General features: G+C 37.7%; 1 protein-coding gene and 1 long non-coding RNA gene across 2 annotated transcripts; one reads left to right on the top strand and one right to left on the bottom strand.

Annotated features, from left to right (window-relative positions):
• Positions 1-1,468: 1,468 nt before the first annotated feature.
• On the bottom strand, positions 1,469-9,959 carry PNN (pinin, desmosome associated protein). Its single transcript, XM_074213426.1, has 9 exons — positions 9,782-9,959; positions 8,506-8,577; positions 7,556-7,624; positions 6,539-6,611; positions 6,354-6,448; positions 6,129-6,204; positions 4,295-4,450; positions 4,072-4,210; positions 1,469-3,072 (listed from the first exon to the last, which is right to left on the bottom strand). The coding sequence occupies exons 1-9, from the start codon at positions 9,892-9,894 to the stop codon at positions 1,715-1,717; spliced, it is 2,151 nt and encodes a 716-aa protein (XP_074069527.1). The 5' UTR covers positions 9,895-9,959; the 3' UTR covers positions 1,469-1,714.
• Positions 9,514-11,539, top strand: LOC141506560 (uncharacterized). The gene is made up of 3 exons (XR_012473917.1): positions 9,514-10,714; positions 10,956-10,995; positions 11,304-11,539. It is a non-coding gene; the product is annotated as an uncharacterized LOC141506560 (long non-coding RNA).
• Positions 11,540-16,374: the final 4,835 nt, after the last annotated feature.

The raw sequence follows: 16,374 nt of genomic DNA, 5'->3' as shown, positions 1-16,374 counted from the left end.
GATATTTTTGTAATTACGTAGCTAATTAAAAAAAATTTAGTGACCTCTTACTTTCTAAAAAAAATTAAGTGAAAAGAAATTAAGAACAGGATGTTTTTGAAATTTATATTATTTAGTATTTTTAGGCCCAAATTTAAAAGCATTGATAAATTACTTTCATGTTCTACTTTATTAAATATAATAATCTGAACTTAATTCAAAGTGAATTGAGACTCAGATGCAAACAAAACACAGAAAACCATATGCAAAAACCATGAAATATTCACTTAATGTACCTTTATGCACTTGATCCTTTAACGTTACCTTTATGGCCCCAGTTAATTTTTTTATTTTAATTTACTTTTAAAGGATGTTGATTTCTTTAATGTGGTTGCTAATCTTATAAAAACAAGCAATTATACAAAAGCATTAGAAACCAAAGAAATGAAAATGTACAGATTAACATTTCTATTGTAACCTAGCTTTGCTTTAGTAATTTGATCCATGTTAGTTTGGCATCTAATAAATAATACAGGAATGTTAGAATTCACACAGCTATCTTAAGTGTTATATTCTATCAATCATTTAAAGAAAAGTTAATACAAATACTAGTCACATATGTCTAAGTCACATTTATTTGCACATGAACAGTATTGACCAACAGATACCAGGATCATACAAAATTATAAAATACAATTTGATCATCACTGTGTATCACCTTGTTTTGTATACATATTCAAGTCGAGTTCCCCTCATTTTGTAAACCTTCATACAACATGAAGAAAATTTTCAATACACATTGGCATTTTTCTTAGCTATAGCCAACACAACCCAGTCATATCAAATCCTGTTACATCTTAGACCACTACATCCAAAAACCAAGTTTAGAGGCTACTTTTGGTTCGTTCCCTCAGGAGGATAAAGAAATAAATTTTTCTCTAGGAGGTAAAAATTTATCATATGTAACACTAGAGGCAGGTGATGCTACCATGCTCAGGAAGACAAAAGTCAACCAAATAACAATTAGCACTATAATGTACCTAAGGACACCTCACATTTGGTTTGAGGATCAGAAAGAACAAAAAAAGTTTTTAAAAATTAAAATGGGTAAAAAGAAAGAGAAAATTACTTAGAAGAATGAGGAGAATGAACAAAGTTCTTCCTCAAATTTTTATCTTGGGTAGGTTTAGTCAAACCAAAAATAACCACCTAAGGGAGTAGATTAAAGTTAACAGTTATTCATGTAAATAAAAACGGGGAAGAAAAAAAATGTTCCCCTAAGCACCTCCAGTAGATAGTGGGTAGTTTGAAACTGATTTTGAGGAGATTACACAACTGTCAACCAGGACATCTCAAAAAAAAATTCTTTAATGTACATTTATTTCTACAAAAACAATGTATGATACAGAATTAGAAGAGAACACACAAACTTAAAAGATTTACCTAATAAAATAATGTAGAGCATGGGATATTTAAAAAAGATGACAAGGATTGTTAATCTTTTTTATTTTTTTTACATGTTTTTTGGAACCTCACATAATTTTGATAAATAATTTTTACAAAATTATGTAAAAAGTACAAGAATGTCTGGTAAACAAAGTCTGCATTTTTTTCCCAAAAAGAATTTTACAACATGCAATTCTTAAGGCAGCATTCTCCTTAAAAGGAAAGGTATCCTTTTACACATCAAGAAATCTTCTGCTGCAAACAGGCTAAGGAAGCCTGGTTTCTTCCATTAACGCCTTTTGTCTTTCCTGTCTGATTTACGGTCTCTTTCACTTCTTGAAGATCTTTTGCCTGACCGACTACTTTCTGATATAGACCTTTTTCTGTCAGACCGTGAACTCTTATCCTTTGATCCTTTTGTATCTCTGCTACTACCTTTTGAAGACTTGTGATTGTGACTTCTTTCTAGTCCTGACGTATCCCTCCGCTTCCGATCCACACTCCTCCTGCGCTTTCTATCCCTGTTATGTCCCCGACCTCGGCTTCGACTCCTACTCTCACTGCTACTAGTGCTGCTACTACTACTGTCTCTGCTGCTGCTTCCACTAGTGCTAGTGCTGCTACTGGAACTACTCCGACTGCTACTGCTGCCACTGCTGGAGCTGCTGCCACTACTACTACTGGTTGAACTACTACTTGAGGTGCTACTGCTACTGCTATGACTTCTACTCTTGCTAGTTTTGTTTCTGGCTCGACCCCTACTTCTGCTCCTTGTTTTGGTTTTGCTTTTCCTCTCTGAAGGCATTGTCAAGACTGGCTCTATTTGTACCTCAGGAAGTCTGACAGGTTCTATAGCAAACTCTTTCCTCTCAGTTAGATGCCTTGGTTCCTGCATGACTTGAGGTGGTGGTTCTATAAGTGTTAAGGGCAAAGTCTCAGACTGAGGCAAGGACTGGGGCAGGAGCTGGAGTGAGGGAAGGGGGTGAGACTGGGACTGGGGTTGGGATTGGGGCTGGGGTTGAACCACAAACTCTGACTGGGACTCAGGTTCTCTCTCTTGTTTCTCTTCAGATTCATTTTCAATTTCTGGAACATTAGTATTCTCCTTCACAGGAGAAATAGGCTTATACTCCTTGTTTGACTGAGCCTCACTTTCCAACTCTGGTCCTATTTCTTTGCTATTCTCATTTTCTGAAGGTCCTACACTTTCAACTTGATTAGTTTCCATTTCCTCTGGTTCTGTATCTACATTTTTGACACATTCTCCCTCCTCTTTAATATCCATAACTTCTTCAGGCTGACTATCCTGTAGCTTCTCTTTTTCCCTCACCTCATTCTCCTCCTCCATTTTAACCTCCATTTCCTTTTTATGCTCCTCCTCCTGTTCTTTCTCTGCATCACTATGAACTGCACCTACTTCTTTTTCCTCTTCCTCTCCTGCATCCTCTATTTCTACATCATTGTGCTGATTACCTGTCTCCTCCATCTCTTCCTCACGCTGAGCCACCTTACCCTCTTCTTGTTCCGCCTTCTGTTCTTCATTATGCACCACCTGAGGTTCTTTTTCCTTCATTGATTGTCTTCTAGGCCTAGCCTCCATTTTATTTATTTGTTCTGCAAACTCATTGCGTCTACCTTCAAACATAGCTGAAGAACAAAGAAGGTATTAAAGTATAAATTTAACACATGAAAAAACATAATTTAAACTAAAAACTTACTTCATTTTGAATAATAAATTTCCTTCATTTTTTTTTAAATGGGGGGGGGGGGGGGAAGAACATAGCAAAGGCAATATAGAACTAACCCTGAAAGATCAGGGTTCACATCATGTATCTGACATCCCTTAGTTGTATAACCCTGGTTAATTCACTATAAATGCCCCAAATAACTCTCTAAGGCTAAGCAGCACTGGTAGCAGGTACTCTTTATGCAGGGAGCTCATTAAACCAATGAAAAAGCAAATTGAGAAGGGAAAAAAACATACATACACACACACACACACACACACACACACACACACACACAATAAAGGTATATATCTTTTAGACACTTTTGGGGGTGAAAAGAGTCAATAAACAGATGGCAAAAACCAGGCTGTATGGCAAAAAATGAAAACAGATGGGACATTCAGAAAAACCTACTAAAATTGCAATGAAATTAATAATATAAGCAAAATTAATACCATATAATCTAAATGAAAAGGAAAAATCTTTTTCCTATTCAATTTTATACTAGATATGCTCACTAGGTCATTGTTTCTGTTTAACTGAATTAGTTCTGTGACATCACATATTATGTTCTAATTGTTCTGTTCCCAAGGAGACACACAAGTCAATCACCACCTTGGCAATGTCTACATTTCCATAAGTATTCCCTCCATGCAATCTGTCTGCTCTCTTCCTTTGTTAGCAGTCATAGGAACTGACTATTGGTGATAAAGATTATCAAGCAAAAAAAAGTAATCTTGCAAAAATGCTTTATGAAAAAATATATGCACATAGTCCATAAAACATCAAATTTGGGGGTAAAATTCTACATCAAATAAATGTCCTTCCATCCCCAAACTCACTTATTAAAAGAAACAAAATATATGAATATAGCTTCCCCAATGAAAAATTTTCAATTGCATTCTCCTTGAATACCTACCGTTCATTTTTCTCTGTGACTCTTCTATCAGCTTTTGTGTAGCAGGGCACATTCTTCCAGGAATGTAGAACAAATGGGGCTTTGTCTTAGTCCTTATATATTTAATTATCTTGGAATTATGCTCATTCCATTCTTCTTGCTAAAGAAAGGGAGGATAAACATCTGTATTTCTGAAAACACATAAGAATTCTGAAAGCAGCATTATTTCTGTGACTATACTCACCAACTGAGCAAGTTCAACCTTTTGTTCTAAAAGTCGCAGTTCTGTCTGTTTTGCACGTCTTTCTTCAAAAAGTTCTCTTCTTTCATTTTCAACCTGTTTCCTTTCTTCTTCGGCTTGCACTTCAAGTTTTTGTTCAATTTCTTGACGCCTCTTTTGCTAAAAATGAAGGATTTTTAATATTCATATTTTACAATGATACAAAGAACTATGAAGAAGTTTCTGTTTCAATCAACTAAGACAGAAGTTACCTTTAATTAGCTGAAACTTAACATTCAAACTATGCAAGTAAATTTGCAAAACATACCTGAGGCCACTAATACAATTTTAAGTTTCTCAATCAGGACACACTTGGAATTGGGAACATTTCCATATAAATTATGATTAAATATTTAGTAGAAACTTTTGAACCTCAAAGACATTCTCTGGTTATCACAAAGCACTTGGCTTTGTAATCCATTAATATAGGATACCTGCATTTGTAATTCAATCTTACTAGACTGATAAAAACTACAGAATTTCAAAGTTAGAAAGAAGAGAACCCAGAGTTCATTTAGTCCAACACATATCTGAGGTAGAATCTTCTCTGCAACACCTCCCAAAGGTGTTCGACCTTTTCTAGAAGACCTTCAGTGAGTAGGCTCCACTTCATTTCTGGAGTTTCTTTTGTTACGAAATTCTTGGGGCAGCTAGGTGGTATAGTGGATAGCACACTGGCCCTGGAGTCAGGACCTGAGTTCAAATCTGATCTCAGACATTTGATAATTGCCTAGCTGTGTGACCCTGGGCAAGTCACTTAATCCCACTGCCTTAAATTACAAAAAAAAAAGTCTTAATGCTCCTCTTTACAGCTTCAATCTAGTTCTGCTTCCACAAAAATTACCCAGAGCAGATCAGTGTCTTCCTTTGCTATCTTTGTGACTGAGGACCAGGCACAATGAAAAGCAGTCACTAACCTATGAGACTAAAAGGCCAAAATTTTAAGCACTAATTCATATACTTCTATAAATGACTCCTAAAAATTCAGTCTAGATTTAGAGTAAGAATTCCTTAAGGACCTAAGAACATTAATTCAATTATATCTCCCAACTTTTCTCACTTATGGGGATAACAGCAATATTCACTTCAAGGGTGGTTGTGAGGATTAAATGGGAGAATATATGTATTATACAAATCCTAAATCACTATAGAAACTGAAGCAGTGAGGCATGGGAGACATAGGTCCGATCTCAAGAGTTGAGTAGAAGCTGGACTCAGTGTCCAACTTGCCCAAGGTCACACAACTAGGTGTCTGAGGCCAGATTTAAATTCAGGGGCTCCTGACTCCAGGGCTAGCACTCTAACCACTGAGCCACCTAGCTGCCCCTTTACTTTAAGTTCTCAATTCCAATGAAATCATAGGTCTGTCCAAAATGTTTAGTTACTATCCTCTACGAGCAGTCTTTAGCAAAGCATTTCTAAAGGAACCATTCTGTGGTTTAAATAAACCCATTTTAAAGTTAAGAAATAATTTTCTTAAAATTTAATTTTGGGGCAGTTAGGTGATGCAGAGCACAAGTAAGAAAACCCGAGTTCAAATCCAGCCTCAGACACTTAACACTTAGCTATGTGACCTTGGACAGGTCACTTAACCCTACATCCTTGCCAAACCAAAACAAATGTTTCTCTTAAGATTCTTACTATTATACCCCCAAATCACCCCCCCCCAAATGACAATAATCTCACAGATCAGTTCAATCAACACTTTAGTCATGTTTAATGTTTATTTTTCAAGAAATAAATTATTATATTAACAACTCACACAAGACAAAATTTAAAACAAGAACTGTATACATACCCTTTCTGAGGCTACAGTGGATTCCTGTTTAAATTTCTGAAGGGTACCCATTAACAAGCCAAATATACGTCGATTCCTAAAGGCCAGAAACAATAAAAACTTAGTTTAAATAGGGTCACATTTATTAATTAGAAAGAATGTTTGTATTCCCCAAAGAGAAAATGTCAAGTTTTTTTTCCGACAGGATTATGACTATTTGATTCAATGTATCAAGTAATTTAATACCTTTGTTTCCCCTTTTCATCCATATTTTGATCCTGAATAAGGTCTCGACGTGTGCGCTCTTTGGAGGTAGCTACAACTGAAGACTGCAACGCTGGCTATGAGAGAAAACAAAAAACTTATCACAAGTTACCATAATGATAAGTTCACTTATATACTCATTATACAAATTCTTTCCATTACAATACCTTTTTAACATCATCATCCTCTGCGTCGCTTTCTTGGCGTGATTCTCTTCTTGTCCGACGCTCCCCTCCCAGCCTGACATTGAAAAAACAATTTAGGATAATCATTACTGAAACTGAGTAAAGTGAACATCAAAAGCAGACATTTACAAAATCTTCAGCTATAGTATTAAGAATACCATAATAACTTGTCATTTCTCAATAGCAATCTGCCAAATTATGAAGCTCCAAAAGCCTTTCTATTTCACCTCTGTGACAACTCAAAACATTTAACTTTGAACAGTGAAAAGATAAAAGTTTTTGGTGCTAACAATGTCAGCTTTTAAAAGAAACTTTTAAAGCATTAAACTAAATAGTTTTTTTAAGTCTCTAAAAGAAAATAAAACTTTTGCCTATGCTCTATTCAATTTGTCTGGATTTACACAATGTTATAGAAAAACAAACAAATCAAAAAAAAAAAAAAAACCCTGAAAAGTTAACAAATGAATTAGAAATGAGAAATAAGCTTAACATTTCAACACTTTACCTTTCTTATAACCTCTTTGTCCGACAACACCTAAAATGAATTAATGCTATTTAAGAGCTACTTATGTTTCAGTAATAACATTAAAAAAAGATTTAGCTCAAAACAAAAAGCAATGGAAAGTAGTATTCCAGGTATTATATAAGTGAACTGAAAAAACTCAATAAAGTCATGAACAATTATTACTATCTACAAATTACTTTTGTTCACTTAGGCTCAACAATCAGAAAATTTTAGGAAGTGATAGAAACTCTTAAGCTAACAAACTCAAACCCATACTGAGAATTGATATTGAAAAAAAAGGTACTGGAAATTAGGTTTAACACACTAGAAGCTTTTCAACCAAGTAAGCAAAAAAATGGGTAGGGGACAGAAGCATATACTTTTTTTTTTCAGCAAGTAGGAATTCAAGAATTTCCAAGAAACACTTGCCAGAGGTTGTCTGTCTAGGTTCACTTGGATTCTACTGAATCTACAGCTATTGCTACCATACATACCTACTGACTGCCCCTTCAAGGTCTCTCTGTTTGGCTGGGGGTCCTCCTCCACTATCTGAGAATCCACGCCTAAAATGGAAAAATACCAAGACTTTGTCCAAAATATATAACCCAATTTTTACAATGAAATTATAAACAATTAGTTGAAATCATTATTTTAAAATGTCCTCAGAATGGTCATACTAAAACCAAACAAAATAAAAATAGTCAAAAACTACAATTAAAAACAGTTTAAGTTAAAAAATAAAATATTTAATTTCTAAATACCAGCTCCCCACCTTCCCCAACAAAAGAAGGGGGGAGGGGAGAACACACAAATCTTAAAGATACTGCATTTCCTCTTGGTTATTTCCATTTCTCATCAAACCTAATTTATTATATAACAAAATTTTAAAAACTAAATCTTACTAATCTCAAGACAGTTTCAAAATTCAAACTACCAAAATATCTGAAAATTTCAATGTCAGCCTTCATAAAAAAGGTTAGAAAAACCCACAAATCTCTAAAATGTAAAGATCTATATTAAACTGGTATTGTAAAGAAAAAGGTCTAATAATTGCTAAAGCTACCTTCATTAGTTATGGTATCACATATGAGAATTAATGAAGAATTAAAATATAAAGAATAGGGTTATTACCAGTGGATTTACAAGTAAAGGGATGTCCCAGAAAATGACATTCCCTCTATCAAATGCAAATTGGCACTTAAGTCTACAAATTATTCTCCTATAGAATTATTTAAGTAATTTGCACAGGGTGACATGGCTGACATGTGTCAGTTACAGGACTTGAATCAAAATCTTCCTAGGGCTGAGGCTTCTCTCTATCCATTAAGTCATGAGGTCTCTCAAAGTATAAAATAAAAAAAAATTGTTTCTTTCTTTTACAACAGAATCCAGTATGAGTTTAAATCTTTAGTGGCTGTTTTCTTCAGTTCAAGATGGTACTTACCTAAGCAATAAACTACCACGACCCCTACCTCCACCAGGGCCTGAGAGGGCCAGCAAACGAGCTTGGATGGGTCTATAAAGAAATTTAGAAATTGGTATATTGTGAAACAGCTCATAATGTACATAAATGATAAAGAACCACTAAATCAATTGTAAAAGTAAACAAATTTTAAAAGAATAAACTCCACTGTACACCCTAACAGCAACATGGGAGTGATGTTCAACCTTGAAAGACTTGCTCATTCCATCAGTGCAACAATCAGGAACGATTTTGGGCTGTCTGCAAAGGAGAGTGCCAGCTGTATCCAGATAGGGGGCTGTGGAGTTTGAACAAAGTGCAAGGACTATTCCCCTTAATTTAGAAAAAAACCCAGCATCTTATTGTTTGATCTTGTTACCTCTTAGACTTCTCTTCTTTAAGGGTATGATTTCTCTCTCATCACAACCAATTTGGATCAAGGTACAACATGGAAACAAAAGTAAAGACTGACAGTGCTTTCTGTGGGGGTGGGGTGGGGGGAGGGAAGCAAGATTGGGGGAAAATTGTAAAACCCTAATAATATCTTTAATAAAAATAAATTTAAAAAGAATAAATTCAAAGTGATGTTGGTAAATTTTAGCATTAAGTTTAGTCCATTAAGCGTTTTCTTACAAATATCATCCGGAGGCATGGGTTGAACACAACCTCAAACCCCCGGCCTGTGTCTGGTTTACAATTCACATAGTTCCTCTACTACGCCCCCCTCACGATGTATACAGGACAAGGGTGGAGCTGAAGCATCCTCGTCTCCTTCACACATGTACTGTGCGGCCAGGGAGTAACGTCTCCGCTGCCTACAAGCCGCAGGGAGGAACGGGGAGGCAAAACGTGGTGGGGAGCCTCCACCGCGGGCCGCCCTCCGACCCTCGGACCGGGAGGGAGCAAAGCGGCGGCCTTTGTGACGCGCTCGCCGAGCCGCAGCCCGCCGCGGCAGAGCCGAGCCGGGTGCAGAAACACGGGCCCCGGGGCCCGGCCTTTCCGCGGGCCTTGCCCGCTGCAGTTGCAACAAGACCCGCGTTCCCCCTCCCCGAAGACCCACGAGACCAACGCAGAGCCGCGACGGGCCCCCAGCGCGGCCCCTGCCCCGGGGAAGGAGGCCCTGAAGTCGCCCCCCGGAAAAGGTCCGGCTGCTCCTACCCTCCCCCCGACGCGGCCCAGGTTCGCCGCCTCCCCAGCCCCCACTGGGCCAGGGCCCCGCGTCCTCAAGGCGCCCAAAGCCCCCTCAGGGGCGCCTCACCTCACGTCATTGGGATCCCGGCCGGTGAGCTTCCGGATATTCTCGTCCACATTTTTCAAGCTCTCCTTGGCTTTTTCCAGCTGCTCCTGCAAAGTTCTCACTGCGACCGCCATCTTCTCCACCCGCGGCTGGTGCGGAGGCAGCTCTCAAGCCAGGTCGGCCCGCGTCGCGAGATCAGGCCGGGAGTGATGGTTGAGATGCGCCAATCACAGTGCCTGTTACTCCCGGCTCTCGACCATTTAGAGACTTCAGGGGCGGAACTGAGTCTCTTATTGAATTTCGACCAATGAATAAAGCCATAGGCGGCAACCCGCGCAGCCAATGAAGTGACTTCCTTTTAGGAAGAGCGATCCGGCCGGAGTTCGAGGGAGGCGGGGCCGGAGGTCTTCCATTTACTGGAGCCTCTTTTGGTTTGAAGTTCTGTAGACCCTTCCTCCTTTGCCCACTCACATTTGACTTGCGTGGAGGATTATTTTATGCATTGATGAAATTGTCGTTCTATTATTAAAATGATAGAATGGGAATGAAGGATGAAAGGAAGAATGAGATGTGCTAGACCCTACAAAGAAAAGAAAAAGAAAATACCTGACTTCAAGGAACCCCTCCTCAGGCAGAAGACTGTTACATACAGAAATAGAGTTCTTGTGGGGTTATTGTTGTAATAATGCACTGCATTTGGGATATACTGAGGGACAAACCTCATTATCCTTCCTAATTCTCTGTCGTTAAAATCTCAAGGTTCAAAGGCAAGTATGGTTGATGTACTCCGGAATACTATCAGAAATGATGCTCTAATTGGTCCTCACACTGGACTAAAATCAAGGAAATATTTTGTACTGTGGGCTTCTCAATCTTGGATCAACTTATGGACTTAGACAAAATCATTGCTAATGACTACATAATTTAGTAGTATCAAGCAACACAAAAATGAATGTAAGTCAAATCCATCCCATTTGACTTTGTTTTGACTAGATTGAGTCAACCAGGATTGTGTGAACAAGGCCATTGTGTGAAAAATGAGTCTTACTCTTAGCACTGATTATAAAAGGGAGAAACTATCTTAAAATTGGGGAAGACATTTTGTCTAGATTCAAGAGAATGAAACAATGGAGCAAAGAGAAGACTGAGCTATGGCAGAGAAGAGAGAGTTGAATAGAATCTCTGTGTTCTACAGGTATCACAGACAGAAGGATCCAGACTGAGAGCAGTTCTAGGTAAGGATGATCTTTTTTCCCAACTTCCCATCCCAATTCCTGTCTATGTAGATACAATATAATCTGCTACTTCTTACCCAAATGTTACAGTAAATTTTGCTTCAACCACAAAAAATTGCAATGATAGATATAGATATAAATTGGCAGAATACCTAGCTTCTGCCTATGTACTTTTCATCTAAAGTAAACTCCCTAAAACTAAACTAATTATTGTAACAGGATATTACAAGAAGATAAAATATACAAGTATATACGTCTGTGATGAGGTTCACAACTAAGGTCACCTCTTTTTTTCCTCTTCTCTATAGTAATTCCAGTTGTGAAGATAAGGAGTCACTAAATTTTCCAGCACTATGCTCTGGGAAAAAAAAGTGAAGACTATTTCCACTTTCACCAATTGCTATAATTGCAGATTCAACATGATCTCAACTCTAACTCTGGTCTCTATGCTTATCTGCTTATTATTGCCTGGGAAAAAAAGTGAAGACTATTTCCACTTTCACCAATTGCTATAATTGCAGATTCAACATGGTCTCAACTCTAACTCTGGTCTCTATGCTTATCTGCTTATTATTGCCTCTCTGTTGCCCAAAACTTAAGCAGATAGATCTTCTTTAAGGCTACTAAAACCCCTAAATAAACTGAGCTTTCCTGACTGTCTAGGAATAGTCTAGTTCTAGGATGCTTTTATCACTGAAAGAACTTCAAATTCTCCATAATCTCAGTGATTTTAGAAAGGACCTCCAAGTTCTTGGTAATTCTAGGTCTTAGCAACCTGGGGCTGCATAAATTTATACAAAAAATATGCATGAAATGACACTCTGGCACTAGCCCAGGGTGATTGTTCTTATCTACCAAGGGGTTCCTATCTCTCATAATAATTTTTTAAAAAAAGTTTGCCCTTCATTTTCAAAAAAGACCACAACATCAGGGAGGAGATGCAATGACAAGCATGTGAATTGGATTTCAGTGGGTGGACTGCTGTGCTAGGTAACCAGCCTTACTTTTTTCCCAAGGGCCAACTGGGTCCAATGGCCAGACATGAAGCAGGATGACTGGAAATAGCCCTGGATGGGAGGCAATCAGGGTTAAGTGACTTGCCTAAGGTCACACAGCTAGTAAGTGTCAAGTGTCTGAGGCTGGATTCAAACTCTGGCCCTCCTGTCTCCAAGACCAGCCCTCTATTCACTGCACACCTAGCTGCCCTTCCTAGTCCTAGAATTATATGTACCAATTAAGTCCAGTCCTGATTGAACCTGACTTCTAAAGAAAGATTCTGTCTTAAACTTTCTAGCTCTTTTTATCCTGACTTTGTACCTCGGGGGAGAAAAACTTAAAGGTTTGGGTTGGCTCTTCAAAAAAGAAGAGGGGGGTTGGCTATGTGGTTGAGTGGATAGAGCACCGACCCTGGAGTCAGGAGTATGTGAGTTCAAATCCGACCTCAGGCACTTAATAATTACCTAGCTGTGTGGCCTTGGGCAAGCCACTTAACCCCATTGCCTTGCAAAAAAAAAACTAAAAAAAAAAGAAGAGGGGGTAGCTAGGTGGCACAGTGGATAGAGCACCAACCCGGAGTCAGGAGTACCTGAATTCAAATCCTGCCTCAGACACTTAATAATTACCTACCTGTGTGGCCTTGGGCAAGTCACTTAACCCTATTTGCCCTGCAAAAACCTTAAGAGAAAGAGAGAGAGAACAGGGTTGGAGCCAAGGTGACAGATTAGGTGCAATAACTCAGCTAAAATTTCCTAACATTTCCCTCCAAATTACTTTAAAATAATGCCTCAAATAAAATTTTGGAGCAATAGAGTCAACAGAAGGACAGAATGAGATGTTCTTCCAGTCTTAGAAAACTTAAGCATTTGGCAGGAGAAGTCTGTGACACTGGGGTAGAAGCCTGTCTGGGACCCAGATACATAGTGGTTGCAACAACCACTATAACAACAGTAGCTTTGGAAACTCTTAGCCCAGAGAACAAAAAGTTCTGGTTGACAGTTCCAAGGCAGAAAGAAATGCTGGAGGTCAGTCACAATGGAGAAGAAGCCTGGGTCACAGTTTCAAAGCAAAGAGGAACACTAGGTTTGTAACTGCAGTGGATCAGGGACCATTCCCAGGTAAAGATCAGAGACCAGGGACCGCTAGGTGGCGTAGTGGATAAAGCACTGGCCCTTGGAGTCAGGAGTAGCTGGGTTCAAATCCGGTCTCAGACACTGAATAATTACCTAGCTGTGTGGCCTTGGGCAAGCCGCTTAACCCCATTTGCCTTGCAAAAACCTTAAAAATAAAATAAAATAAAATTCCAGATCTCCCAGGGAAAGAAGAAAATATTTCAAGCAGTCACAAGATTTAGCATCTTTCATATAAAAGAACAGTGGACTTGGAATATGACATTCTAGAGGGCAAAGAAGCTAGAATAATCAAGAATTATCTACCCAGCATAACTGAGCATAGTCTTTCAGGGGGAAAATGAATATATTTTCTAGCATTCCTGATGATGGAATTCTAGCATCCCAGCCAGAGCTGGGTAGAAAAGTTGCCTTTCTACCTAAGATTCAAGAGAATCATTAAAAAGGTAAACATCAAAGAGTAATTATAAGGAACTCAATAAAGTTAAACTGTTTACTTTCCTATATGAGTTAAACTGTTTACTTTCCTATATGAGAACTTTAACATATAAGAACTTTAACATTATTATAGCAATTAGAAGAAATTTACATAGACAGAGGTTGTAAATGTTAGTTGATTATATTGGAATAATCTCAGAAAAAAATGAAGGAATGAGAAAGAGAAATGTACTGGGGGAAGGCATACAAGAAAGGTAGAATGGGGGAAATTTTGTCACATATAAAAGGCATATAAAGAAAAGTTTTACTATCACTCGTGATAGCTCTGATGTGTGTCCAAACATTGAACAAGAGTCAGGTCGAGTAAAAACATACACGCAAGGTCGTGATACAAAGTCTGATTTATTTTCAGAAATAGACATTTTATAACAAAAACTTAGCTCAGGAATGACCAGTTAAAGGACACCCAGTTTTACAATTTCCTGGGTAAATTTACAGTATTTATTCTTAAGAAATCTGCATACTTATCAGAAAAACCTTTTACAACCACCTCCAGAGCCACAGATTGTCCCAGGTCAGGCTTCACTGGAAAGCCAACAAATCCATTTAATGAGCAAGACTACATACATATCAGGGGCAACTAGGTGGCGCAGTGGATAAAGCACCTGCCCTGGAGTCAGGAGTACCTGGGTTCAAATCCGGTCTCAGACACTTAATAATTACCTAGCTGTGTGGCCTTGGGCAAGCCACATAACCCCATTTGCCTTGCAAAAACCTAAAAAAAAAAAAAAAAGACTACATACATATCTCTGATGGAAAAGGTCACCAAGGATATGTGTAAATCACTCCCAGGAGCTGGCCCCAAACATTTTACAAAGGAGAAGAAAATGGGGAGAGGTGGCAGAGAATGTTTGAACCTTACTCTCAGCAGAATTGGTTCAAGCAGGGAAGAAAAATTAAGATTAGAAACTTACCCTTAGTGAATGCTTCAAATAAAAACAGGAGGAGAAGGTAATAAGAAAAAGGAGGGAGATAATAAAAGAGAGGACAGATTAAGGGAGGTAGTAGTTAGAAACAAAATAGATTTTTGTGGAGGCCCTGGAAAAAGAGCTGGGGGGGAAGAAAAAGGGATGAAGGGAAATACACAGTAATTACTGTTGTTAAAGTGATTGGGATGACTTCACCCATAAAATGGAATCAGAGAGCAAAATAAATTAGAAACCAGAACCCAACATGGTGTTTATATTAGACAGGCTTGAAACAAAGACATTCATGGAGTTAAAATAAAGGATTGGAGCAGAATCTAATATACTTCAACTAAAGGAAAAAAGGCCAAGAGTAACAATCATGATCTCAGAAAAAGCAAAAGCAAAAATAGACCCAATTAAAAAAATAATCAGAAATTACATTTTGCTAAAAGGTTCCATAGACAAGTAAAATCAAAAAAATTTACAGCCAGTTTCTCTGATAAAGGACTCATTTCTCAAATATATATCGAGTATAGAATTGAGTTAAGTTTATAAAAATAAGAACCAATCCACCAAATGATAAAAGACTCAAAAATATATAGATATTTTTCAAAGCTATCTATAATCTTATAAAAATGCTCTAAATCATTATTGATTAGAAAAATGCTAATTAAAATTACTCTGAGATACCATGTCACATCTATCAGAAGTGACAAATGCTGGAGCGGATGAGGGAAAAATATGTACACAAATGAACTGCTGATGCAGTATCAAGCTAGTCCAATCATTCTGAAGAAAAAATTACAACTGTGCCCAGATGGCTATAAAACTGTGTATATCCTTTGACCCAGCAATATCAGTACTAGGTTTGTATCTCAAAGAGAGTAAAGGAAAAGGAAAATGATCTATATGTGCAAACATATTTATAACAGCTCTTTTTGTAGTAAAAGAGAATTGGAAATTGTAATTTGTCCAATAGAAAAATAGAAAGAAGGGAGTAAGAAGGGGGAGATAATAAAAGGGAGGGTGGATTAAGGGAGGCAGTGGTTAGAAACAAAATAGACTTTTGAGGAGACAAGAATAAAAGAGAAAGCAACACTTTGATGGAAATATATTTTTGCATGACTTCACATGTCTAAGTCATATCATATTGCTTTCCTTCTCTGTGTGAGAGGTCTGTGGGAGGGAGAGAGAGAATTTAGAATTAAAACTTTTTTTAAATTAAAAGTAAATAAATAGGGGCAACTAGGTGTTGCAGTGGATAGAGCACCAGCCCTGGAGTCAAGAGTACCTGAGTTCAAATTTGACCTCAGACACTTAATAACCTAGCTGTGTGGCCTTGGGCAAGCCACTTAACCCCATTGCCTTGCAAAAAAAAAAAGTAAATAATAAATTTTAACAAGAAAGGAAGACAACAGCCTATAATAACATAACCCATGAAGCAATAATAGAAAGGGCAAACCTGTTTTAAATCTATAAAATCCATGTAATTAAATGAAATATTTAAGGATTAAAATAAAAAAGGTCATGAAGTATTTGCAAAGATTCAATTACAAAGTGTTTTAAAAAACCAAGTTAAATAGCTAGAGGAATATTCAGATTTTTCCAAGTAATACTCTACAGAGACTATATATGATCTATCGGTCTGTCTGCTACAAACCTCTCCTCATTTCTAGTGCTTCCTCCAATCCAGTTTTATTTTCTCACTTTCTTTATTTTTCTTGCTTTTTATTGAAAAAATGGTTAATATAGAAATATGTGTTCATGATTTCACAATTGATGTCATATTGCTTGCCATCTCAGTGGATGGAAGTGAAGGTGGAAGAGATCAAGAATATTTGGAACTC

The sequence above is a fragment of the Macrotis lagotis genome, chromosome 1, assembly GCF_037893015.1.
Source record: "Macrotis lagotis isolate mMagLag1 chromosome 1, bilby.v1.9.chrom.fasta, whole genome shotgun sequence".
Classification (NCBI taxonomy): Eukaryota; Metazoa; Chordata; class Mammalia; order Peramelemorphia; family Peramelidae; genus Macrotis; species Macrotis lagotis.
The sequence above is the reverse complement of the archived record's forward strand: the minus strand, read 5'-3'. Positions and strand labels throughout refer to the sequence as shown.